This window comes from Gouania willdenowi, chromosome 6 (assembly GCF_900634775.1).
Source record: "Gouania willdenowi chromosome 6, fGouWil2.1, whole genome shotgun sequence".
In the NCBI taxonomy this organism is placed as follows: Eukaryota; Metazoa; Chordata; class Actinopteri; order Blenniiformes; family Gobiesocidae; genus Gouania; species Gouania willdenowi.
The window spans coordinates 60,583,909-60,610,507 of NC_041049.1; the positions used below are offsets into that span (position 1 = coordinate 60,583,909).

The 26,599-nt window shown below is 36.7% G+C and overlaps 2 protein-coding genes across 5 annotated transcripts in view; both read left to right on the forward strand.

Annotated features, from left to right (window-relative positions):
* cracr2b (calcium release activated channel regulator 2B) overlaps positions 1-17,200 on the forward strand; it is a 38,752-nt gene extending 21,552 nt beyond the window's left edge. For 2 of the 4 annotated variants that reach the window (XM_028449118.1, XM_028449117.1), the window contains 14 exons: positions 9-138; positions 1,861-2,007; positions 3,021-3,111; positions 3,659-3,754; positions 3,822-4,009; positions 5,922-5,993; positions 6,644-6,698; positions 8,420-8,499; positions 8,572-8,695; positions 14,314-14,494; positions 14,581-14,662; positions 15,722-15,836; positions 15,942-16,046; positions 16,161-16,385. In XM_028449118.1, the coding sequence (XP_028304919.1) occupies positions 9-138; positions 1,861-2,007; positions 3,021-3,111; positions 3,659-3,754; positions 3,822-4,009; positions 5,922-5,993; positions 6,644-6,698; positions 8,420-8,499; positions 8,572-8,695; positions 14,314-14,494; positions 14,581-14,662; positions 15,722-15,836; positions 15,942-16,046; positions 16,161-16,373 (1,679 nt within the window). In that variant the 3' untranslated portion in view covers positions 16,374-16,385. Of the gene's footprint in view, positions 1-8; positions 139-1,860; positions 2,008-3,020; positions 3,112-3,658; positions 3,755-3,821; positions 4,010-5,921; positions 5,994-6,643; positions 6,699-8,419; positions 8,500-8,571; positions 8,696-14,313; positions 14,495-14,580; positions 14,663-15,721; positions 15,837-15,941; positions 16,047-16,160; positions 16,386-16,552; positions 16,684-16,894 lie in introns of those variants that run through there. The other 2 variants (XM_028449119.1, XM_028449120.1) reach the window with 2 other exon arrangements.
* A 54-nt stretch (positions 17,201-17,254) lies between these two features.
* Positions 17,255-26,561, forward strand: cd151 (CD151 molecule). The gene is made up of 9 exons (XM_028450906.1): positions 17,255-17,407; positions 19,961-20,045; positions 20,650-20,841; positions 22,430-22,504; positions 23,505-23,528; positions 23,881-23,985; positions 24,113-24,268; positions 25,545-25,631; positions 25,742-26,561. Exons 2-9 carry the CDS (start codon positions 19,962-19,964, stop codon positions 25,799-25,801), a joined length of 783 nt encoding a protein of 260 aa, XP_028306707.1. The 5' UTR covers positions 17,255-17,407; position 19,961; the 3' UTR covers positions 25,802-26,561.
* Positions 26,562-26,599: the final 38 nt, after the last annotated feature.

Below are 26,599 nucleotides of genomic sequence, written 5' to 3' on the forward strand. Positions count from 1 at the left end.
TGGTGCAGGAGAGCTGGTGGGTCTGGAGGAGGATGTTGCAGAGAAGCCTGGTACGGAGGTGGACTGGTACCAGGAACCGACCGCTGTCAGATTTATAAACACTTTAGTGGAGCTTGGTGCCGACCAACTGTTTAAGGAGTAAGAACACATAACATACCGTCACACATTTACTGCCTCATAAAGTCAGCACGAGTAATGTAGCAGTCATTCAGTATCGTTAATATATTACGATGATTTTTTTTTTCACCAATGGGCTTTTTTTGTTGTCGTAAGAGTTACCAAACTAATGCTCTGCACCACAGATCATGAGATGAAACTGAATCCGTGTATCATTCGTTCATTCGTTTTTTATTATGTAACAAAAACATTATTTGATATTTGTTTCCAAAACCAAACTGAAAAAACGGAAAACGCCTTGTTTTTCAAATTCAAGCTATTTTGCTTCGGTACAGAAAACAAAAAACGGAAAATGAACACCTTTTTTTTTCTTCTCTCTATTACCAATTTGCCAAAGTACGTGACCCGGAAGTGAAGCGTTACACATTCCGAGATATCTTTAGCTTTGCAACACTTAGGAGTCTCTAAATCCTCCGAAATGTCCGTGAGGAGGTTCTGTGTCCAACACCAGCTAAAGCGAAAAGGACATGTTTTGGATGCACAGTTGGAAGCAGTGATCTTGTCATGCCGAACTGCCGTTAGCATAGCCGTTAGCGTCGGATGAGAGTACACTTCCGCGTCACGTACTTTGGCAAATCGGTAATGGAGAAAACGAATAAAGGTGTTTGTTTTCTGTTTTTTGTTTTCTGTACCGAAGCAAAAGACCTTGAATTTGAAAAACAAGGCGTTTTTCGTTTTTTCATTTTGGTTTTGCAAACAAATATCAGATAATGAGTGTTTTTTTCATTTTTCATGTTTTTGTTACCTAATGAAAAACGAATGAACGAATGATACACTGATTAAACTGTTCAATATTACACAGCTGATCAGAAAATGTATTAAAACTTACATTATAACAATAGCATTACTATGGTTGGGGTCAAATATATTTTTAAAGTACAAATACGTCTTCAATTATGCATGTTCAATTACAACTCCATTATGATTACGATTACAGCATTTTTTCCAATTACAATTATTATTTGTTATTATTATCATTTATTTCAATTTTTTTATAAGTATCAAAATGATACTCAAGATTCTCTGACAGGTAAACTTGATATGAAACATATTTTAATATGATTTACTCCATAGGCCTATGTGTAAACCATAGAACTATAACAGGGTTCCTCAGATTTGCATTTAATTACATTGTAAATTATAGCTTTTATAAAATGTTCATGCCAATTACAATTACAATTACAACAGCAACATTATTTTTTCAATTATGATTTCATTTATAATTACGCCATAATTGTAGTTAATTACCGATTAAGCAATTACAATTATAATTGACCCCAACCCTGAGTATTACTGATTAAGGCAAGGCAAACGTATTTGTATAGCACGTTTCATACATAAGGCAACGCATTGTGCTTTACACAGAAAACATTCTACAGCTTAAAAATCAATAACAACATCAGTAAAAACACTGCTCTTCCATCTAAAAAGGTTGCATAAAAATCCTAGAATTTGGTGTGCAGTAAAGATTTACCCATGCAATAAAATCTAATCTGAGAGATTTCCACTTCTACTATCCGTAATAAAAGCTGGTTTAATAAAAAGTGATTGGATTATCGAACGTACAAACGATACTGAAGGGTGCATGACTTCTGCTTTTTTTGTATAGGCTAATTATGTGCATGTCAACAGTTGTGTTGTGTCATGTGGTGTTGTGTTGTGTTGTGTCGTGTTGTGTGTCAGTCAGCAGGAGCTCAGTTCTTTATGGTGTGAGCTGCAGAGGGACAGCCCTGAGTTGCTGAGTGTCCTGGAGAACGTCCTGATCCACGCAGCGTCACAGCTACAGGACGCCGCTCGAGAGCGAGAAGGACTGGAACAAACACTTCGCAGGTTGTAGCGCGTGTCTCTGGCTGCGTATGAATATTCCCTCCTATCTCCTTTCCTAACCACTTTTCCTTAATCCCTGGAAGTGTTTAAGTGGTGGCCATGATAGGGAGCGTTCCAATTCTCTTTAAGCTAAGGAAAGGAGTCTCAATGCTTCCTTTATAACCTCCTTTAGCCTAGGAAACACTGATGCATCCTTTACCAAAGGAGACCACATAATGCTGACCCACAATGCATTGCGGCGACAACATTTAAAGGGACCCGCTCATCAGAGTGTTCACGGAAACTCACAAAGACTGAGAAGGGACACAGATTACATTATGTAAGTTACCAATGCAATATTATGCCTTGAACCACTTAAAATAATCTAAAACCCATTTTTTAATGATATGCAGCCATATTATCAGATTATAACTGACATAAAACAGACACTCTGTGGTTCAAGAAAAAGGGATCTGAAACATTTTTAGCCACATTATGTTTTATTCAACATATTTAATTCATCTAGGAATGTTTTGTGTGGTTGTACATGTGTATGTCTACAACATTATGTAGGCCTATATCTGGCATGAATGTAAAATTTCATAAAATCAAACTTATTTTGGATTTATTTTGATTAGTGAGTGGAAGGTGAGTGTTAGCAACCATTATCAATTTGACATTTTTTCAGTTTCACTTTAGTTCCTCGTAGCCTGGTAGCCTCTTTTCCTTAGATTTAAATGTGCTTTTAGCGGTCCATTGGAAGTTTGTAGTTTTTTCACTACGGCAGACGTTACTAACCTTCGCCACCGTCGGATTATTACATCACCTAGTGGAAGTGTGTCTGATTGTCAAAACAAACGTGATCGCCTTTTCCTAACTCCTTTAGGAAGTCTACTTGTCATCCACGGGGGTTAGGAAAAGTGGATAGGAAAGGCGATAGGAGGGAATATTCAGACACAGTCTCTCTCTCACTCATATTAGCTAGCTTGTGTGGGTTTGAACGATGCTAACGTGTGGTTGGTTTTATTTCGCTGCAGACGAGAGAGTGAACATGATCAGGTGGTTCGTTCCATTTATGAAGAAACAGAAACTCAAATCAAAGAGGAAAGAGAGAAACATTTGTCTCAGGTACAGAAATGTCCGTCATCAATCAATCGAAGTGTTTTTCTGTTTAGCAAAGCTGCTCACGTTTGGGGTCAATTATGATTATAATTGATTTTAGATAATGGACCTTGTAGTTGTAATTGCCATGAAAATTATATAAAAAAAATTGTCAATTATAATTCAATGCAAAACTGGGGAACCATGTTAGAGTTCTATGTACATACTGTATGTAGTTACAATTATTAAAAAATGTTTCATGTTAAAAAAAATAAAATAAATCAAGGGGTATACTGACACAAAATAGGCTCAGACGCCCACACCAAAATTATTAAAACCTATATTTTCATTGATTAGAATTGTGATTAATTGTAATTTAACTTTAGTAATTGAGCGCGTAATTGTAATTGCCTTGCTGAGGATAAAAACAATTATTGTAATTGAATAGTAATTTGAAAAAATGGTGGTCACTGTAAGTATTGTAACTGAATATGGGTAATTGAAAGCGTAATTGTAATTGAAAAATGTAATTGACCCTAACTCTGGTGTGTGATCCACTGACTGTGGAATGAAGGACAGCGTTAAAGAGAAGCTGAGGGGCCAACAGCTGGAGGAGGAACTGCTGATGAAGGAGCAGGAGTTGGAGAACATACTGAGCAAACAGAAGGAGGTGAGCATCAAACACTTGTTGTTCTGTCAGCTGTGATTTAACCTGCTCAGCCTGGTTCTGTTCTCAGCTCCACACCAGAATAAGGCAGCTGAGCTGTGAGCAGACGGAGCTGAAGGAGCAGAACCAGCAGCTGCTGAGCAGCAACAAGCAGCTCCAGGAGCAGGTGGAGAGCAGCAGAGAGCAGCTGCAGGCCGCTGTGGATCAACTCAAAACAATGCTGAGCAACGCAGACCAGGAGCAAACCCTCAAACACACGTGAGTGATGGCCATAATACAACAACTTAGTGGTATTAAAACATGTGCAAACGCCACTCCACGCGCTAATAAAGAGTACAAAGCCCAGGGAATCAGGACTGCATGTCAGAATGTGCCCTCATTCCATTTAGCACGTTTCCCTCTAATGGATATGCATAGTAGGCGGATCTCCCAGGGGGAGCAAAAGTATGGGAGGAGGAAATGCAAATAAATGAATGCAAGGAATGCAATGTAATTCATGAAATCTGGAACTGTTTGCTGTGATTGTTTTAGTATGGAAAAATAGTACAACTGAGAAGCAGATCACTGATGCCACAATGGTGACATATGAGCGTGTGCGTAACACAGCGTTGCTCAGACCTGCTGGATGATGGTCAGTAGATCATCTTCAGAGAATGCAGACTGAATGACAGACTGTGTAGCTGTATTAATTCAGATCAATGGTAGATCATTAGGACGGTTTCTGTCCTAATCTGCCTATTATGCACTAATGTACTAATCAGAGCAAAGTTCCAGGACTGGACAGAGCACCCAGATTAAATGAGGGGGAAAAATATCATTAGGTTTTAAAGTTGTTGTCTGTTCATTGAGTTTTCTACATTATTAAATGTTTGTACGGCAGACACAGAAGTCCGTCTGCCTCAAATTTAACTTCCTCAAATGTCAGTGTGCTTGTGCGCAGCTGGTGAGGAAACTGCATCACTAAAGGATTTAGAGAAGCAACTGGATTACCACCCTTTATTTCAGATCTTAGTGAATCCACCCCAGAGTGTCTTAAGAAGGTCTATCAATGTCAGTCATTGTGCAACACGCTTATTCATGTTTGGGGGCTGCTGCGCTTATCACTACCTATAATGGTTTTTTAAACATATGTTGGTGAGGTTTATAATTAGTTGAACAGTGAAATAAATCCACCATCACAATGGATCTAAATTGAAAATGTGCTTTTCATTCATTTTATACATGTCCGTTTGAAAAAATATTTCATTTCATTTATTTTCATTCTGTCATGGTAAAGATTCCAATTTTTCACAAGGAATATTCAGTTTTGCTACATTCCATGTCCAGAAAGGAGCAGGGAGAAGAAAGCTTTGTTTTCACGTGAGCAATGTGATCTTTCCATGTCAAATTATCATCAACAATCACTTCCAGAAAACAAAATTGACATACTCTTTCAACAGTAACCCCGTCTATGTTCAGAGAGATATTCTACTCTATTTTTTTATTTTTTTATTTGTAAAAATCATACACTTTGTTTTTATAGAGATTTAAAGACAACATCTTTTCATCAAACCATTTTTTGGAATTCACCAATTTCATTTTCTACACTTACTGCCAAAGTTTGTAAATCTTCTCTGGAGTAAAATAATATAGTGTCGTTTGCAAATAACACTGACTGCAGGGACTTTGACACGTCACATAAATCATTGATGTTCAAATTAAAAAGTTTAGGTCCCCAAAACTCAACCTTGTGGAACTCCACATTAAATTTTCAAGCATTCAGAATTATAACCACAAAATGTAACATATTGTTGCCTTTTATCTAAATAACTATCTAAATGATATTATGTAGACATTCATCTGCTAATTTTCAGTCAAATGTATATGAACCTATTGGATCAAGGATCCAAACCCAGCATCTGGTTCAATACTTCAAGATCTTATTTAAAAAAAAAAAACTAAAGGTCACCATCTGATGTATTATCATGCACATATATAGAATGAGCTGTAATTCCCACTCTGTTCACCTGATTCGGATGAAAATACTGCATGCTGTGACTATTTAAAATCCATTTTGTTGGAGTTAAAATACAGAAAATTGTTTCACTGTGTGAATATTTTTTTACTTTACCTTTACACCTGAACCTTTTTGTTTATTTTTCTCTTCTAACTTTTGTTGGTGTATGTGTAGAAATGTGATGAGAGTGTCAAAAAACATGAAAAAAGAAAAGGAAAGTCTGATGAGACAGCTGGAGATACTGAAGTAAGTAGAAAATGAACTTTTAACTATGTTTTTTTTTTTTTTGGGGGGGGGGGTTACAGTATAAGAAGCGTTAAGTTGTATACATAAGACTGACTGTCATTATCTGTCATTAGCATGAATATTGTGTGTGTCATGAAGCTATCATAAAGTGTTGTTCGTTATGTTCTCTAAATTATGACACCTTTGGCAATTTTTTGGGGTTAGGTGGAGGGATCCAGTGGGGTTAGGTAGGGTTGGGGTTAGTGGTTAGGACAGGGATGGGCAACACTATCACAGCAGGGTCTACAAAAATATGATTGTATCTGATCCGAGGGTCACATGATCAACATTTATGTCAGCATTTAGAATAATGACTGAGCTGAGCATTAATATAGGGGGGTAGAAAAGGATTTTGTCTTTTTTTTTTTTGTCTTTGTGGTTTTTTTGTCATTTTCTGCATTTATGATGTCAATTTGTGCATTTTTGGGGTCACTTTCTGTATTTTTGTTGTTGTTTTCTGTATTTTCCTGTCATTTTGTGTAATTTTGTTGAGAGCTTGTGTGTCTTCGGAGCTATTCTGTAATGTGTTGTTGTTTTTTGTGTTTTCACAGTCATTTTGTTTGTTTGCTGTGTCTGTCTTTGCTGGAACTCTCATCGTTTCTCTTTGTCAGGGACATGAACCGGAATCTCCGAGACGAGAAAGACGCCCAGCAGTGTGTGAAGCGGGTTAGTCAAAGACACACTGCCCTCCCCTCTCTACCGTTAACTTATTACCTGAATGAAGACCTTTGTGCCCCGTGGACGCAGCACGATCATCCGCCCTAAGCTAAGTCGTGGAAAAAGCTTCCTACTTTCCTCCAAACTCTGGACAATGATTGTTCCCACAGGCAGCTGTTAATATTCAGTTATTGATTAAAATAGCTGAGATCAGCTGTTTCTCTGTGCACGTGGTCAGTAAGGCGGAAAGATGCGATACTTTGTACATCCTGTGTCTGACACAGTGTTTTTGTGTCCTGTTGTACACGTTACAAATGAAGGTCAGTATTTAACTATAGTGAAGTTGTTTTCTCGTATCATAGCTGATGTAACATTCCCAACAGGTCATGTCAGTCCTCACTTTGTCTCTGAGAAGTTCATCTGTTTTTTTTGCCAATGTGTTTGTTTCTGAATGTGACAAAATGCTTCTTTCATTTCTCATATACGGTAGATTGTAATGGAATAAAAACCCATTCTAAATGTTTTCTCATGGTTACCTGTTTTTTTAGCTCTGCTTTTTGATCAAACAGTCAACTACACTGATCAGCCATAACTTTATGACCACCTGCACTATACCAGTTCAGCTCTCACACATAGAGACATGGGGTCAGGAACCCATTTTGGGGTCACGAGGCACTGGGTGGGGGTCGCCAGATGTCCTCAAGTAACTATTATTGTATTTTTTTAACAATTTGAGCCCATTTTTGTTTAATTTTCTGCAACTACACCAAATTTTAACCTATTTTCATCACTTTTTCTTGCCATATTTTGCTCCTTTTAATGCATTTTCGTTACATTACTTTACTCCCATCTCTGCCACCTCTCCATCAAATTTCAATGCCTTTTTTGCACATTTTTTTCCCACTTTTAAGACATTTTCAGCACTTATAAACCCTTTCCACCACTTTTTCACCTAATGTCACACATTATTGTCCCTTTTCATTGTACCTACTTTTTAAGTTACATTACCCCAACCCCCCAACCCCACTTTTCTGTCACTTTTAAGCCAATATTGACACTTTTAACCCTTTTCACCACTTTTTCTGCCAGTTTTTGACCTCTCTAATTTGCAACTTTTAACCAATTTCTGTGGTTATTAAAATCCAATTCATATAAAATTCACCTCATTTCCCACCATTTTTGGTCACTTTTAACCCATTTTATTTCTGATTAAAACAAGGATTTACATCTTTAAAATGACTATATACTCTGGCCAAAATTATAGTAAACTTCCTGGATAACTGGATATTATTCATATGAATGAATAAATGTGGTTATTACAGATTCATAGAACAATGGACCATCATTTTGCTGACTTTATGGATGGGCCCCAAAAAGCTCTTCCCTGGCACCTTTATTTTGGGGGACGTGGGCTGAACAGGTTGAGAACCACTGTGCTATAGGATCCAGGCCTGTAAATTAGGAGGTCTGGGATTATAGTTTGGATGGAGATCTGGGTAATTCGGTGATCAAATCAACACCTCTCACACACTCTGGACCATTACAAACTGGTCTTTTTTCCCCCCCTAAATAAACAACACCAACAGTGTATTTCTCTTCAACCGTCAGTGGTCACAATGTTGTGCCTCATTGGTGTACAGTACGCTCATAATTGTCTTTCACTGTAAATCCCTACAACTCTGCACAGAATCCTAACACCTCTCCTTTGCTCTCTATTAAAATCTCTTCAGACTCCAAATGTGTCAAAGCTTTTACAGAAGAGAGGGTCAGTCATAGGGAACTACTTACTGCAGGAGAGGCCTGTGAAAAGGTGAGCATTGATCAGTTTCAGCAGTAAGTTGACGGATAGGCTCTAATGACTGTGTCTTGGTTGATTCTGAAGACAGCTGAGCTCTTCTGATGAGTTGGAGCAGGACAAAGACAGAGAGGGGACAAAGTCCTCCTGGACACACCAACTCTCCTCCTGTACAGTCAGGTGTGAGAGTGTTGAGCAGGATCTACCCCAGGTAGGGGATAAAATAAATGTCCAAGTATGAAGAATCAGTAAATATTCTCACAGGCTAATCCACAGAAGATACAAAGTGATTCCTCAGGTGTGTGGGAAGTAGGGCGGGGCAATATATTCAAGATATATCGACTTTTCTATTTGGACGATACAGAAAATTATAATTGAGATGTATCTATATATTTTTTAACTTAATATTATTTATACAATCACACAGTACAATTCAATTCAATTTAACTTTATTTGTATAGCGCAAATTACAACAAAGTCATCTCAATGCGCTTATCAAAATATAGAATCACATCATACAAGTATTTCATGTTTTTTTAGAGTACAGTCAAACAGTGTCCTTTACAAGTTTTCCATATTTCTAAGACATATATTTTATAGCTTATTTTGTATTAAAATACTCGTTTTAGGAGTCGCTACTTTCGTTACTTCTCAGAACAACATGTAATCAATCAATCTCAATCAATCTTTATTTGTATAGCGCCAAATCATAACCAATGGTATCTCAAGACACTTTACAGTAGAGCAGTCTTAAGGACGGACTCTTCATTTTATGGATACACACATATTAATTACCGTCCTCCAGGCCCTTATTCTGAATTTCTATCAGAATTCTCTGAGTTTATATCAAACTTAGTCCTCAGTTCTGATAAAATACTGATAGTAGGAGATTTTAATATCCATGTGGACAAAGATAGTGATAGCCTGAGCTCAGCCTTTATGTCCCTAATAGACTCAGTTGGCTTTTTTCAAACTATTAATGAAGCTACTCATCGTTTAAATCATACTCTTGATCTTGTTCTAACATATGGCCTTGATATTAATGAACTAAAAGTCTACCCTGAAAATCCTCTGCTATCAGATCACTTTTTAATATCTTTTAACATTATCCTAGAGGATCTCGCACTGTGCAATAAAATAGTTACAAGTAGAAATCTATCCAACAGTGCTGTGGCTAAATTTAAAGAGGCCATTCCTGCTGCCTTAAACTCAGTGCACCATCCAATAAATAACTATGATATTAATTATAACCCCTCTCAACTGGATCTGCTTGTCGATAGCTCTGCTAGTCTACTAAAATCCACCTTGGACTCAATTGCCCCATTGAGGGAAAAAACTATTAAACGTCAGAGGAAAGCTCCGTGGTTTAGCTCTGAAACTCACACACTCAAACAAACAACCCGTAAATTAGAGAGAATGTGGCGCTCCAATAAAACAGAGGAGTCACGAATACTTTGGCAAGAAAGCCATAGTAAATACATGACAGCCTTACGACATAGTCGATCTACATACTATTCCTCACTAATTGAAGAAAATAAAAATAATCCGAGGTACCTTTTCAGCACTGTAGCCAGGCTAACACAAAGTCAGAGCTCTATTGAGCCCATGATTCCTCTAGCCCTCAGCTGTGAGGACTTTATGACATTTTTTAACGATAAAATTCACAAGATTAGAGATAAAATTAGCCACTCCCTGCCTTCACCTGGGCCTGCTGTACCATTAAATGTAAATAGGCCTAACCTAAACTGTTTCACACATATAGGACTTCAGGAACTTAACTCTATTATTTCATCCTCCAAACCATCGACCTGCCTTTCAGATCCGATCCCAACTAAGCTGTTTAAAGAAGTTATTCCCCTAGTCTGCCCATCTTTGTTGAAGACAATAAATATATCCCTATCAATAGGCTACGTGCCACAGTCCTTTAAAGTAGCTGTAATCAAACCCCTTCTCAAAAAACCTACTCTTGATTCCAGCACTTTAGCAAACTACAGGCCTATATCTAATCTTCCTTTTATTTCAAAGATTCTTGAGAAAGTTGTGGCAGCTCAGCTCTGTGAATTTCTTCAAAACAACAGCCTGTTCGAGGACTTCCAGTCAGGCTTTAGAGCTCAACACAGCACAGAGACTGCTTTAGTTAAAGTAACTAATGATCTACTCTGGGCTTCAGATGAAGGACGACTCTCAGTGCTGGTTTTATTAGATCTTAGTGCAGCTTTTGACACTATAGATCACTATATTCTACTAGAGAGATTAGAGAAATTACTTGGAATCACAGGGACTGCCCTAAACTGGTTTAAGTCCTACCTATCTGATAGGTACCAGTTTGTACACGTGAATAATAAGTCTTCTGTGTACACTAAAGTAAGCTACGGGGTTCCTCAGGGCTCTGTGCTAGGTCCAATCCTCTTCTGTATCTATATGATCCCCCTTGGTAATGTTATGAGAAAATACTCTGTTAACTTCCACTGCTATGCTGATGATACCCAACTGTATGTATCAATGAAGTCAGGTGAGACAAATCAGCTATCTAAACTTGAGGCCTGTCTAAAGGACATTAGGGCCTGGATGGACCAAAATTTTCTTCTTCTCAACTCAGACAAGACTGAGGTCATTGTACTGGGCCCGCGACACCTTAGAGAAACCTATGCTAGCCTAACTGCCCTAGATGGCATTACTCTGGCACAAAGCACAACTGTTAGAAACCTTGGGGTTCTATTTGATCAGGACTTATCCTTCAACTCTCACATAAAACAAACTTCAAGAACTGCCTTCTTTCATCTCCGTAACATTGCTAAAATCAGATCTATCCTGTCTCAGGGCGACGCCGAAAAACTAGTCCATGCTTTTGTTACCTCTAGACTGGATTATTGTAATTCTCTTTTAGCAGGCTGCCCGAGCAAGTCGCTTCAGACACTTCAGCTGGTTCAAAATGCTGCAGCACGTGTACTGACTAAAACTAGGAGAAGAGATCACATTACTCCTGTATTAGCCTCTCTGCATTGGCTTCCCATAAAATATAGAATAGAATTCAAGATTCTTCTTCTCACTTATAAAGCCCTAAATGGACAGGCACCAGTCTATCTCAAGGAGCTTGTAGTGCCATACAATCCCCCCAGAACACTACGCTCTCAAAATGCTGGACTACTCGTTGTTCCATTCATCTCTAAAAGTAGTATAGGAGGAAGAGCTTTCAGTTATCAGGCCCCACTTCTCTGGAACCATCTACCAACCACGGTTCGGGGGGCAGACACCCTCTCTACCTTTAAGGTTAGGCTCAAAACATTCCTCTTTGATAAAGCTTTTAGTTAGGAACCAGCTCATAGCTCATAATTAAGATGCAATAGGCATAGACTGCCGGGGGGGGGGGTCTGGCATGCTCGGTTGGAGAGAGGTTGGAGAGGGCGTTAAGAGAGAGGTCATTTAGGTTAGAGAGGGACCGGAGAGGGTCCCATTCCTCTTTCAAACACTCCCTCTATGTCTGCTTACTCCCTTGTGTGTTTGCTCCTGTACTCCTTCTGGCTTTTGTCTTGCAGGTCCGTGGGATCCTCAGTGTGGAGTTACAGAGACTCAGCGGCTCTGTCTCCACCCTTTCCTCTGCACACACCCAACACAGCATAACGTGGATGGCTGTTCATCATAGGAATGGGATCCACACAAGGTTCCTGCTGCTTAACAGAAGGTTTTCCTTGCCGCCATGATGAATTCATGTTGGGTGTGGGATACATATGTATGTGTATATACGTATATATGCATATGTGTGTATCCATAAAATGAAGAGTCCGTCCTTAAGACTGCTCTACTGTAAAGTGCCTTGAGATACCATTGGTTATGATTTGGCGCTATACAAATAAAGATTGATTGATTGATTGATTGATATGCATATATACGTATATACACATACATATGTATCCCACACCCAACATGAATTCATCATGGCGGCAAGGAAAACCTTCTGTTAAGCAGCAGGAACCTTGTGTGGATCCCATTCCTATGATGAACAGCCATCCACGTTATGCTGTGTTGGGTGTGTGCAGAGAAAAGGGTGGAGACAGAGCCGCTGAGTCTCTGTAACTCCACACTGAGGATCCCACGGACCTGCAAGACAAAAGCCAGAAGGAGTACAGGAGCAAACACACAAGGGAAGAAGCAGACATAGAGGGAGTGTTTGAAAGAGGAATGGGACCCTCCATGTAAAGCTCAGTTAGATGGATTACTAAGTGCATCCTAACCCAGACCTTCATCTAAACAATCCACACTACAGAACTCACTCACACGTGCTGTCCCTTGGTGGAGAAAAAGCTAAATGTGGAACATATTTTGCAGCTGTTTGTTAATAAATGTGCCTGTGTGGCATTTTTCATCAGCAAATTTAACCCAGAATTGTCTTTCTAGTCAGACTTTATTGAGTTAAAAATATGGAGATTTATATCGTATATTGACTGTTTGACAAAAAAATATAGAGATATGAATTTTGGTTCATATTGCTGGGAAGCAATAATGCAGAGGTTCCTAACCTTTTTTGGGTCGTGACCCCATTTTTATATCACAAATTTCTGGCAATCCCAGAGACTTTTTTTTTCTCTAAAATGTGTTTTTTGATCATGGTTGTTATAGTGTGTTACAAATACAGAGTATTAAGGATTAGTGCACAAAGTGACAATATGCACCTGCTCAGATTATTTTATACCTCATTTTATTTGAACTAGATTTATATTTGAAAAAAATAAAGTATAGAATACAGATTGTGTGCAGGTTTTATATTAAAAAAGAATAATCATTATTTAATCTCTTTATGCTCTTCTTGCACTGTTTTTGTCTATTTCTTTGATATGTATTTTATAATGGTGCAAAATAGATAAAAAGAAATAAATGTAAAATATTTTTTTTTAAAAATTGTTAATCAGTAATTTATTACAAAAATAAACAAAACCACAACATTAATACACAAAATTACTCAGAAAATATAGAAAATTGCAGAAAATGACAACAAAAGTGCACCAAAAGACAAGAAAAGCACAAAAAATGACTGCAAACCCACAATACTCACAAACAAGCAAAACGACAACAGAAATACATAAATATTACTCTAAAAAACACAAAATGACAGCACAAATACACAAAATGACTCCAAAAAAACATGTATTTTACAGGAAAAATACACAAAAGGACAACAGAAATTAACTTAATGCCTCACAATGAGCAAGACAACAACAAACATGTGCAGAATGACAGAAAAACACACATAATTACGATAAAAACTGTTATGTATTAATGCTCAGATTGGTCATTATTCTAAATGCTGACATGAATGTTGATCATGTGGCCCTCCGATCAAACAAACACATTTTTTTGATAAAAGTTGCTTACCACTGCTTTAAATGCTGTTTCATTCCTCTTATTTACAGAATCAAATTATTTAAAATGTGTGTTATCACTCATTCATTCCATCATTATGTTCTATAGTTGTTTTTTTCACAGTATTTTGAGCAAAATGTTATAGTTGGACAAAGGGCTACTTAAGCCTAAAGAGTTTGAGAATAATGATGTGATAAATACATTAAACATTGAACTAAAAAGGCATTAAAACGTTGTGTGGAAGGTAATTAGTAAAGGGAATGGTATAGTTGCTCTTATTGATGGAAGTGTAAATGTACAATTTATGAGGTTATTTTATAGGAAAATTGTTAAATAATTGAATATATTACACTTAAGTTGGCCAGAATCCATCAATTAATTTAAAAATTCTAGACCATTGATACATTTAGTTGCAACATAAGCTATTTACAGGTGTGAAACATGACATCACTGTGTTTGATTGGTATATAGAAAACTGTGACGTACGATTCTTCATCTGAACTTCAGAGCAGCATTCAGAGCCATCATCATCCTCATCATCCTCAGCGGGTGTTCAAGGTGGTATTTTTGGGTAACTCAGGGGTGGGTAAGAGTTCCTTCATCCAGCACTACTGCACAGGACGCTTCCTCAGTGCCCTCAGCAGCACTGTCGGTAAGATTTTCATGTATTTTCACATCATTACAAAACTCCTGTAAATGATAATTCTTTGAGACAAATTTTAAATGGGCTCTTTTAAGGTTTGGACTTCCAAATTAAGACTTTAACGCTGGACTCCACCACCATCACTCTGCAGCTGTGGGACACTGCAGGACAGGAGAGGTTGGACATGCACTCACAATATTCAATTGAATTCAATTCAACTTTATTTATATAGCGCAAATTACAACAAAAGTCATCTTGAAGCTCTATCAAAATATAAAATTTGTAAGAAAAAAGAAAAAAACCCAACAAATCCACATGAACAAGCATCTGCAACAGTGAGAAGAAATAACTTCCTTTTAAGAGGAAGAAATCTCCAGCAGAACCAGGTTCAGAGATGGCAGCCATCTGCGTCAACTGGTTGGAGTTAGTGAACAGAAAGAAGAGAACAGAACAGGATAGAGAGATAGAACATCAGAGTGTCCCAGCCTAGTTGAACCGTGAATTATCCTGATTTTAGAGATATTACGGAGGTGGAAGAAGGCTGTCCTTGAGATTTACTTAATATGAGAGTTAAAGGATAAGTCAGAAGATAACGCCTAAGGTTTTTACTGTGGTGCTGGGTGACAGAGTAATGCCATCCAGAGACACTGTTTGCTCTGATAATTTCTCTCTGAAGTGTTTTGTACCCAAAAAAAATTTATTTTGGTAATGCAGTTACAAGTCCACAGCACTATGATCTACATAGCAAGTATAAAAGCATCTGACATGAAAATTAATGTAAAAACTGTTGATTTTATTGTGAGGTATAATATTTAATTTGATAAAATCAATCAATATTGACTCTTTTTTTATGTTTATCTATCTCATTTAATTTTTTCTACTGTAATGTGTGCTCTTATTTTTAATCCTTATTTAATTCACAGTCTTTTACTTAATTATGTACATTTTTGTTTCTCTTTCTTTCCTTGTTTAGTGTTTACTCTTTTATTTCTCATATTTCTTGAGCCTTTGTAACAAAAGTAATTTTCCCCTGGAAGAAATAAAGTACTTCCGATTGTGTTTTTTTTTTCTCTTTATGGGTTCATGGGCAAGTTTCAATACTTTACACTATGTTTTATTTTCTTTATTGAACCTTTCACTGGCTGATTGGATTCTCTTTTTAATGATTACTGCACCTGTGGGTGAGCAGGACACTAAATATCTGTATGTTTTGTTCCCACTGATGTCATTTTTCAGGTTTCGTAGCATCACAGAACAGTACTTCAGAAAGGCTGACGGTATCCTGGCCTTGTATGATGTCACTAACCCCGCCTCCTTCTCTGCAGTCAGAGGATGGATCGACTCTGCCAAGGTGAGCAGATAATAATAAGTGATGATCCAGATGAAGTTGGGGCAGAATGATGATCTGCTCCTCCTTCTCTGAGTAGAGATGTTCTGCACTAATTTCTCTTTGCAGGAGAAGATGTGTGCTGGAGCAGTACTGGTGTTACTGGGGAACAAACAGGATTCAGCTGACAGTCCCAGTGCTGTACCTGCAGCAGAAGGACGGAGGCTGGCGGAGGTGGGGCACCTTTATATAGTCAGACAATATATCCTGCAGGGATTCACTCAACAACAGTGTATTTAAAATGACTAGAGTCCTGAATAATGTGTGTAATGGTTTTGTGTTGTGTAGCAGCACCAGGCTTTGTTTTATGAGTGCAGTGCAAAGACTGGTGCTAACATGGAGCGGCTGATGAAACACCTGGCCAGGTATGACAGGCCTTATTTGTCTAATCTTTGTTGTTTTTCTGAGTTTTCCTGTCATTTTGTGCACACCGTTTGTGTGTCTTTGGAGCTATTCTGTAGTGTGTTTTTTTATGTTTTCATTGTCATTTTGTTTGTTTAAGTGGTTGTTGTGTCTGTGTTTGTTGAGTCATTTTGTGTATTTTTCAAATTTTTGTGTGTTTTGTGTACTTTCTGTATTTTGCTGTCGATTTGTGTGTTTTGGGAGTTATTTTGTGTATTATGTTGAACTTTATATTCTTTCCAACTTCTTGAAATATAATTTTGGGGGATATGTTTTAGGGGCCAAACGGAATTAGACCGACATGGCCACATGTGGCCCCATGGCCGCCAGTTGCCCATGTCTGGATTATGGGATAGTTCCTCAGATCTCCATCCAATCTGTGCTTGAGGGGTCGTCTTCTGATTGAGAGGTTGGGGTTTGGATCCCATTGGTGTGTGAATGGGTTAATGAGCTGATATGTAAAGCGCTTTGGAACTACTTCAGTGTGGGAATAAAGCGTTATATAAATCAAGTCCATTTACTATTTACCATGCACAGTAATAAAAAACTAAAGTTATTATCCAGTGTGGGTGTAGGCAATATAACTAACATGTATTTAATTCAATCTTTTCTCTTCATAGACTGTTGATTTCTCAGGACGACCAGCAATGTAAAGATGCACTTCTTCTTTCTGAAAACATTCCTCCAAGAAGTTGTTGCACGTAATTCCAACCAGAGTTTAAAGTTCTTCTCCCCATGTGATTCAAGACACAAATGCTGGTGGGAGCTTGTATATTGCAGAGTATTTTTATATGTATTTTAATTATGTGCCCAGTAAACTTTTCTTGGGAAAGTATTTTTTCAGAGTTTTTGTTTTTCTTTTCTTAATTTTTGGTGCAAGTGAAACTGAACTAGACTGGGTGAGAAACCAGTGGAGGGCAGACTGGGACTGTACAGCACAGGAGGGGGTGGGCTAGGGTTGGGGGGGGGGGTTAGGATCCTGTTGAGCCAAAAGAGGACCAAGGGTCTGCCTGTCAACCCAGACCTTCTACTGCTGTGGTTCACCTTCAGTGACAGACTAACGTCCACTGGGGTTTGGTGAGACGTTACCCCTAAAATCCACGTCCTTCAGTGGGTCCACGGACTGGAGTCAGGTAAGAAGGTGTTTTATAATCTTAAAACAAGAGCTGTTTTACGCTGGCAGTTAAAAATAACTCATGATGTCAGTGTTTGTGCTTTATTAGGCTGCTGGTGTGAGCTCACATTTTCAACGTTCAGTTGGAAAAATGTTCTTTAATTAATTACGTGTTATATCCTGTCCCACCACCACACGTCTAAAAATAGAGAAGAAGAAAGTTCAAATCAGGTTAGGGTGCACAGCTGAGAGTGAAGATTCAGTATGTGTTGAAGTGTATGAGATTCATCCACAGAGATGGGAGACGGCCTGTGTGTGTACAAGTACTCACGTTACTGTAATTGAGTTGCCTTTATGGGTACTTGTACTTTTTTTTTTAGTATATTTCTAAATCAGTCATTTGACTTGTACTTTATGTTTTAAAAGTAGTAAAAGTCATTCATTACATTTCTACACCCAACAGTTACTCAATAAATTGTTATTTTTTGTTTTAAAATGATCAACGGACATTGTGAAATTACAAAAAATGAAATGACCAGACAACAATCAAATGTATCACAGCATAGCAATCAGATTAAACGTAATGCACGGCACCAAAACAGCATTGAATGTTAATTATTTTCTCAGTTTTAGAGTATAAATATATCTTTACTTAGAGCCTGAAATGTATTTTTATTTTTAATTGAAAGAATTATTATTATTATTATTATTTATTTTTATTTTTTATTGTATATTTTGACAAACTTTGTATTTTATACAGATGCCTTTGTGGAAAATAAATTAAGTTCCAATTGTGTTAGAGCTGGTCTCCTCCTTTTCAAGTTTAACTATTTATTTGAGCTACTTTTTTACTTACACTTCAGTAGTTTATGTAAATAATAAACTTACTTGTACTTGTAGCAGTACTTCTACTTGGGTAGGATATATCAGTACTGGTCTTTACACCTCAGTAAATGACAGTGTGTTTTAATTTCCAAGAACAGCTGCTGGTTTACAACTAGAAACTAGTTCCTGTTTCTGTTGATGGTGTGAAAGGTAGAGCTCACACTAGGTTATACTGTGCTGTGTGACATGAGACAGAGCTCGTGTTTACTGCAGCTGTTTGAACCACAGGTGAAACTAAAGCACACTGACTATTTATCTAACCCTTCATCACATTCACTCTTTGTGCGCTTCTCATAATTTTGAATTCCATAATTCCACGGAAGGAGGTGCAAACTGCTTTGGTTGAAGAAAAACATCCCATAAGTCAGTGTTTCTCAAATGGGGGTACGTGTACCTCTAGGGGTACGCGATGACACTACAGGGGCACTAGAGAGAAAGAGAGAGAGTGGAAAATTAACAAATAAAGTAACACATTTTGGTTCACGTAGCGGAAGAGATAGTAAAGTAAAAGTAATAAAGCCCAGTAAAACTCCAGAAAACAATAACCAGGAATAAATAGTTGCTCCCTGGTAAATATAGTAGCTCGAACACCCGTTACAATAATAAACTTGGTGATATTACAGCCTGTGCAGCAGTGAGGGGACACATTTCCTCCATCTCCGGGTTTTAGTATCACCCATCCGGTGAATCCAGCTCCGTTTGCTGATCTCCGTGTGTTTAATAAGTCATGTGTCCGTGTTAATTTCCACACGTTTATGCCTCCGTTCATCCCCTTTTTTCAATATATCCATGTCTTTCTATTATGTTGGCTCTTCTCTGGGCGGCCATGTTGGATTATGTCGTCACCAAAGGTGTCATTGCCGCAAGTCGCGCATGCGCAAAACGACCGGAATTAACTTAAAGCGGCTTTAAGCGTTGTAAACTGTTTACAAGAAAGAGGAATTATTTAATTCGGAATTAAAAAACGGAATAAGTTTAATTGGGAATTAAGTTTAATTCGGAATTAAGCTTAATTCAGAATTAAATTAGCATTAGGAATTAACTTTTATTCTGCTTTCAAGAGGAATTTAAGCTGCAGTCTTGGTCCCACCACAGGCGTGAGATGACTGGAAATGATAAAAACTATATAAATAAATCTATTCAGGAGCCACTAAATCTGTTTTTCAACCTTGATGTCGGGACCCTATGTGGGGTCGCCGGAAATTTTTGAAAAATTTAAATATTCTTAAAACTTTAAATTACTATTTTTTTTTTTTTAAATGAAACAAAATAAAACAATCTTAAACAAATGTATTTCTATACTTTCACTTTGTGAAACATCAGTCTAGTTCAACTAAAATGCAGTCAAATAGATATCCAAGCTCAAACATAATCAAAAACTTATTTGAGAAAAAAATGTCTTTGGAGTCGCCAGAAATTCTTGATATCAAAATGGGGTCACGATCCAAAAAAAGGTTGGGAACCAGTGCTTTAAATACTTTTTATTTTCACTTATTTACCAAATATGATGTGTTATCACTCATTAATTCCATCATTATTATATATAGTTGTTTTTAAATAGTTTTCTAAGAAAAATGTTGTACTTTATTTTATTTTAGCCTAAAAAATATTGAGAAACACTGCTATAAGTTATCATATCACATGCCAGAAGAAAAAAATGATGTGTGCTTTTGTACTTTTCCTATAGGATGGAAGCTCAAGGGGGAAAATCTCACACGTGTGGGATGATTTGTCTGAAGTGTTTGCTTCTTATCTTCAATGTTCTTTTCTGGGTAAGTTACCACGCCTTGAAGCTAATTCTATAGTTGTTCATATGGACCACAATTATCATTTAGATCTAATTTTATATATATATATATATATGGCAAGCCGTTCAGGAAATTAAATATATATATGAAAGTTGAATATATATAAGAAACCTTTGAATATATATATATAAAAGTTTATTTATATATATATGAAAGACTTAATATATATGAAAGTGTATTTATTTACACTTATATACACTTTTTTTTATATACACTGTATATGAAAGACTTTATATATATATATGAAAAACAGTTTAGTCTGCTGCGTTTGATAAAAAGATCTTATTTCCAGGTTTTTCATATATATATTAAGTCTTTCATATATATACAGTATATATATATAAATACACTTTCATATATATATTAAGTCTTTCATATATATATAAACTTTTCTTATATATACAAACAAGATTGTTTTTTTTTAAAGACCACTGTCATATAGATGCAGCAATAATGTTGTAATTCAAGACTGTTCATATTTCATATGTATGACTGAGACTGTGATTTTGTCATGGTATTTCTAAAAGTTGGTATTGTGTCACCTGAGTTTCTAACTGCTCTCTGTCAGCTGGCAGGAGGGGCTGTGCTGGCTGTGGGGGTGTGGACTCTGGTGGAAAAGAGTGACTATATCAGCTTATTGAACTCCAGCCTCTACTCAACCTCAGCTTACCTGCTGATAGCAGCCGGAGCAACGGTGATAATCACGGGGATCATAGGATGCTGTGCCACCCTGAAGGAGATCAAGAGTCTTTTAATTGTGGTAAATCAGCACTAAACTCTGCCTTTAACTCAATTTAATCAAGCTTTAAAACTGTTTCAGCTGAGAAATCTTCATATGGAAATGTTATTCCTGAGTCTGTTACCATGGTAACTCAGTTTCTGAGGCAGGAAGAACAAACGTACAGTATTTGTCAGTGTTAGTGAAATATTCATCCATCATCCATTAATTAATGATTCCCTACTTCTCCATGATTCCGTCTACACAGAAAAGACTTTGTTATGCACATCACTGAACGTTGAAATGTAACCTCTGCAGACCTTCTGTCTCATTATGGTGGACATGCCTGTCCCCTTTTAAACACACACACACACACACACACACACACACACACACACACACACACACACACACACACACACACACACACACACACACACACACACACACACACACACACACACACACACGCACACACATTATTTTAAATCAGTAGAGCGGAGCATGGCTTTTTTTTTCTTGTTCAGGATTACTTTAGGAATAGTTTGGGGCTAGGTTACGACCACTTTAAGACTAGTTCTAGATCTAATTTCATGACTAGTTTTAGAACTGGTTTAGGACTAGATAAAGACTAGTTTAGGACTAGTATGTGATAAGTTAAGGACTGATTAGTTCAGGAATAGTTTGGGGCTATGTTAGGACTACTTTAAGACTAGTTCTAGGACTAACTAAAGACTAGTTCTAGGACTAACTAAAGACTAGTTGAGAACTTTTTTACAACTGGTTTAGGACTAGTTAAAGACTAGTTTAGGACTAGTATTAGGACTAGTTTTAGAAGTGGTTTAGGATTAGTTAAAGACTACTTTAGGACTAGTTAAAGACTAGTTTAGGACTAGTTTTAGAACTAGATAAAGACTAGTTTAGGACTAGTATGTGATAGGTTAAGGACTGATTAGTTCAGGAATAGTTTGGGGCTATGTTAGGACTACTTTAAGACTAGTTCTAGGACTAACTAAAGACTAGTTGAGAACTTTTTTACAACTGGTTTAGGACTAGTTAAAGACCAGTTTAGGACTAGTTTTAAAACTGGTTTAGGACTAGTTAAAGACTAGTTTAGGACTAGTTTTAAAACTGGTTTAGGACTAGTTAAAGACTAGTTTAGGACTAGTATTAGGACTAGTTTTAGAAGTGGTTTAGGATTAGTTAAAGACTACTTTAGGACTAGTTAAAGACTAGTTTAGGACTAGTTTTAGAACTGGTTTAGAACTAGATAAAGACTAGTTTAGGACTAGTATGTGAAAAGTTAAGGACTGATTAGTTCAGGAATAGTTTGGGATTATGTTAGGACTACTTTAAGACTAGTTCTAGGACTAATTAAAGACTAGTTGAGAACTTTTTTACAACTGGTTTAGGACTAGTTAAAGACCAGTTTAGGACTAGTATGTGATCACTTGAGGACACGTTCGGGACTAGTTCAGGAATAGTTTGAGGCTATGTTAGGACTATTTTAGGACTCGTTGTTGGACTAGTTTAGGACTAGTTAAAGACTAGTTTAGGAGTAGATTATGATTACCTAAGGGCAGATTTAGGGCTTTTCTGGTTCACTGACTTCATGTCTCTTCCTCTGCAGTATTTAGTCCTGTTGCTCTGTATTTTCCTCCTGGAGATCATCGCAGGCGTCCTGGCCTACATCACCTACCAGGAGGTGAGGACGTGAACTATCAGCGTGTGTGCTTTGGCAAAATTGGTCATAATAACAAATCATTTTTTCTTTTTTTGTTTTTTGGCAGAGTTTAAAATACAACGAAATGTAATAATATCAACAGTGGACAGACATTAACAGAAATTAATATACTTTAGAAGTATGCCAGGGAAAACCCAAAAAACCCTCAAATTACAATTCTTTTTTTATTCTCAGAAAGTCAAATACAATTATGTTAATTACTAAATTTCAGTTACAATTAATCACAATTACTGAGCCTGAAATAAATAACCTAATAAAAGTTAACCTTCCTCTTGTGTTAGCTTTCTGTTAGCATCTCTAATGATAACAGGTCCTAAATCAGCTGTAAAATACACTAAAAACAAATATCTATCATCTAATTTCTAACTTTCCTATCTATTGGTTACATTGTTAGGCTTCCTAATCAATACAAATATAGGTTTTAATATTTTTGGCGTGGACATCTGAACCTTTTTTGTGTCACTATTCCCATTGATTTAAATTTTTTTTAAATGGTAAAATGTGGAAAAGCTTGACATGAAACATATTTTAATAATTGCATACGTGTAGAACTGTACATAGGACTGTTGCATGGTTCCCCAGTTTTGTGTTCAATTATAAATGATCAGTTTTTATAGAATTTCCATGTCATTTACAATTATAATTATGCCATAATTGTAACTAATTATCAATTACACGATTGCAATTATAATTGGCCCCAACCCTGACTCTAACATCAAAAGACAAGCAAAAAAAAAACAGCAAAAAATAGAATTGGTTTTTAAAATAATTTTTAATTGAGTACAGATGAAGTTTGATCAGATGAGGAGCTCTCCTACAAATTATTCCTATGTACTGTAGACGTCACATTGTTGACTTGCAGTTATTATCTTTTTTCAAGGATTTTTTAAACAAAATCATATGGATCATCTTTTCTGTTCTTTTTTTAAATATCTGTTTCTTTTCTCTTCTCTGGCTCTAGTGTTTCCCCCCGATCTGCTTCCAGGTAATCTACTGCATGTTTGAATCTATCCTTTTTTTTAGCTTTAGCTTTATTAACCCCTACCACCTCACTAGCCAAGCTCCAAAGCTATTTCTGTGCCGATTTGCTTGAAGAATGTTGATGAGGTCATAGAATTTGCACTTGTGTATATCCAGTTATGTTGCTCAGGTAGACTGGAATGTTACAGTGGAGGACAGAAACCTGAGCGGGGCTATTTTTATTAATGGGAGGAGATTTGGATGTAACATACGCATGAGAATTTCTTCTTCTTCTTCTTCTTCTTCTTCTTCTTCTTCTTCTTCTTCTTCTTCTTCTTCTTCTTCTTCTTCTTCTTCTTCTTCTTCTGCTTTTGCAGCTGGATGAAGAGCTCCAGCAGAACCTGAAGATAACCATGCAGCAGAAATACCGTCAACCAGGAGAGGAGAGCATCACAGATGCTGTGGACAGACTCCAGCAGGAGGTGGACATCTGTGTTGTCACTAATAAGTCTTTTAATGGCCAATATTTCCATGCTAAAATCTTTAAACTGCACAAACATCATTAAAAAACAAATAACTCTTCCTCACACACCTCCTCCTCCTCCTCAGTTTAAATGTTGTGGGAGTCAGAATTTCTCCGACTGGAAGAACAACCTTTGGATCAAGACCCCGAAAAACCAGCTTCTTGTTCCCGATAGTTGCTGCAAAACTCCCAGTGAGCTCTGCGGCCGCAGCGATCATCCCTCCAACATCTACAGGTTGGAGGTAAGAAAAGGAAAGAGATGTGCCACTTTTGTCACAGCAGGGGCCACAAAACGGTCATGGTCTGATCAGAGGGCCACATTATCAACATTCATGACAGCATTTAGAACAAATGGTTTTGTGTGTATTTATGGTCCTTTTGCATTTTTTCTTTAATTTTTGTATATTTTTGTTCTTGTTTTCTGTGTTTTTTGGCATCATTTTGTGTATTTTTCTGCAATCTATTTTTTTTTTGTCCTTTTTTTCTTTTTTCATTATGTTTTTGTGTGTTATTTCAGTAATTTTGTGTTTCCATCATTTTGTGCATTTACTTTGAGGTAAGGCAAGGCAAGTGTATTTGTATAGTGCATAGTGCAACAGAAAACATTCAACAGCTTCAAAATCAATAAGAACATTAAAATCAGCTGCAGAAACATTTAAAATCATCAACAAACCAAAAATCTCTCTCTCTCATTCATATGCAGTAGAGAAAAACAGTTAGGGTTATATATACATATATATATATATATATATATACTTGTTATGGGTGAGTATTTAAACTGAAATGTGTATTGATGTATAGAAATTGGCACTGTTATATTCATTTACTTGTCTTTTGTATACTGTATGTACATTTTCCTCTATGTAATTTCCTTTTTGTACAGGTTGATTTTCACTCCTGTATCCCCTCTGTTCAACCATAATCAAACATTTTGGTTTCCTATTTTTTTCTCTTTTTTTGCCAACAAACAATATGTCTCACTATTTGCAGCATAGATACAAACCATTTATATTGTCCTGCTTGCTTAGTCCTGTTGTTGTTGTTTGTTAAGATTAAAAAATACATTTTCAAAAGTTCATGTCAGCATTTAGAATAATGACCAGTCTGAGCATTGATACAAGAAAGAACCAAGGGTTTTGCCTGTTTTATGATTGTTTTGCATTTTTCCTTTCATTTTGGTATATTCTTGTTCTTGTTTTCTGTGTTTTTCGCAATTATTTTGTGTATTTTTCTGTAATGTATGTTTTTTTTTTTAGTCTTTTTGTGTATTTTTCTTTTTTTTTGGTGTGTGTGTTATTTCAGTCATTTTGTGTGATTTTGGAGTTACATTACTGTTTTTTTTTTTGTCATTTTTTGTGTTTTTGGAGTCATTTTGTGCATTTTTTTTATTGTCACATTTTGTATTTGTCCATCAGTGTGTGCATTTACTTTGAGGGCCACACAAAATAAATCCAGGGCTGCATGTGGCCCCCGGCTTTAATAACAGCAACAGTTTTATTATCTTCTATGTCATCCCAGGGAGGCTGCATCATGAAGTTGGAAGAGTTCATCCTGAGTCAGTTTTATATTCTGAGTGCAGTTGGCATCGGGATTGCATTTCTACAGGTGAAGCACTCACACATGAGGAAAACAAATGACATGTGAACAAAGGTTTTATCTTCTGTATGCAGTGAGAAAAACAAATCCAGAAAGTCCTCATTCTTCTTCTCTTTCAGCTGGTGGGGATGATGTTCACTTGCTGCCTTTATCACAATTTAAAAGAAGATCCCTACTGAACCCTGGCTCCAACACATGAAACCTAATTATTCTGTTCATTAGCTTTTTGCTCACAATGCTTTGCAACATGTTGTGCAATAATTGCTTTACACTTGCTGCTGGGCGGCACTTGTTTTTCCCGGTATAGTTTTTTGAAGACATCCCGTCTTTCATTTGATATTAAAAATAATGGATGACATATAGGAAAGGGAATGTTTTATGTACAAATGATTAAATTATGCAGTTGTATATCCTTGTTTCGCACAGAAATTTAATTATTGGCACATATATTCAGTTACATTAAAGACACAGGTGAAGCACACATACTGTACATCTTTATGGACTATAAAGAAAATGACTTACTTGTATCTACTGCTAAAGAGAAATGTATTCCCTTATAATTGGCCATTCCTACCATGGTGATATCAAAAGATATTCCCGTCATCTCATTAAAAGTTCAAAATTAATTTGTTGCTAATTTTATTTTTTTATTTTTTGCTTTAAAATGTATTTTTCCCCTGTTACTCTCCAAATTCCCAGTTCTATTTTAACTTTATTTACCAGGGTTGGGGGATGGGGCATACTCAGCTGTGCACTTTAAAATCGAGCTGTTGTCCTCTTAAATTTAATTGGATACTCTGAAGCTGGACATATAATAATGTTATATATGTTAAATAAATAAATGTTGTGGATATATTTAATTAAATTTTATGTATCCATTGGCTGTACTGTGTATATATATATCGTAAAATAAGCTGTAATAAATTTTGATTCCCATCACTGTGCTGTACTGTAAATAAATGAGGTCTGTGTTAGTG

Excerpts from the sequence above, each read along its gene's own strand:
- cd151 (XM_028450906.1), top strand. The coding sequence starts at position 19,962 with ATGGAAGCTCAAGGGGGAAAATCTCACACGTGTGGGATGATTTGTCTG. Across the intron at positions 20,046-20,649 it reads TCTTCAATGTTCTTTTCTGG|CTGGCAGGAGGGGCTGTGCT; the intron begins GTAAGTTACCAC and ends GCTCTCTGTCAG. Across the intron at positions 25,632-25,741 it reads TCGGGATTGCATTTCTACAG|CTGGTGGGGATGATGTTCAC; the intron begins GTGAAGCACTCA and ends CTTCTCTTTCAG.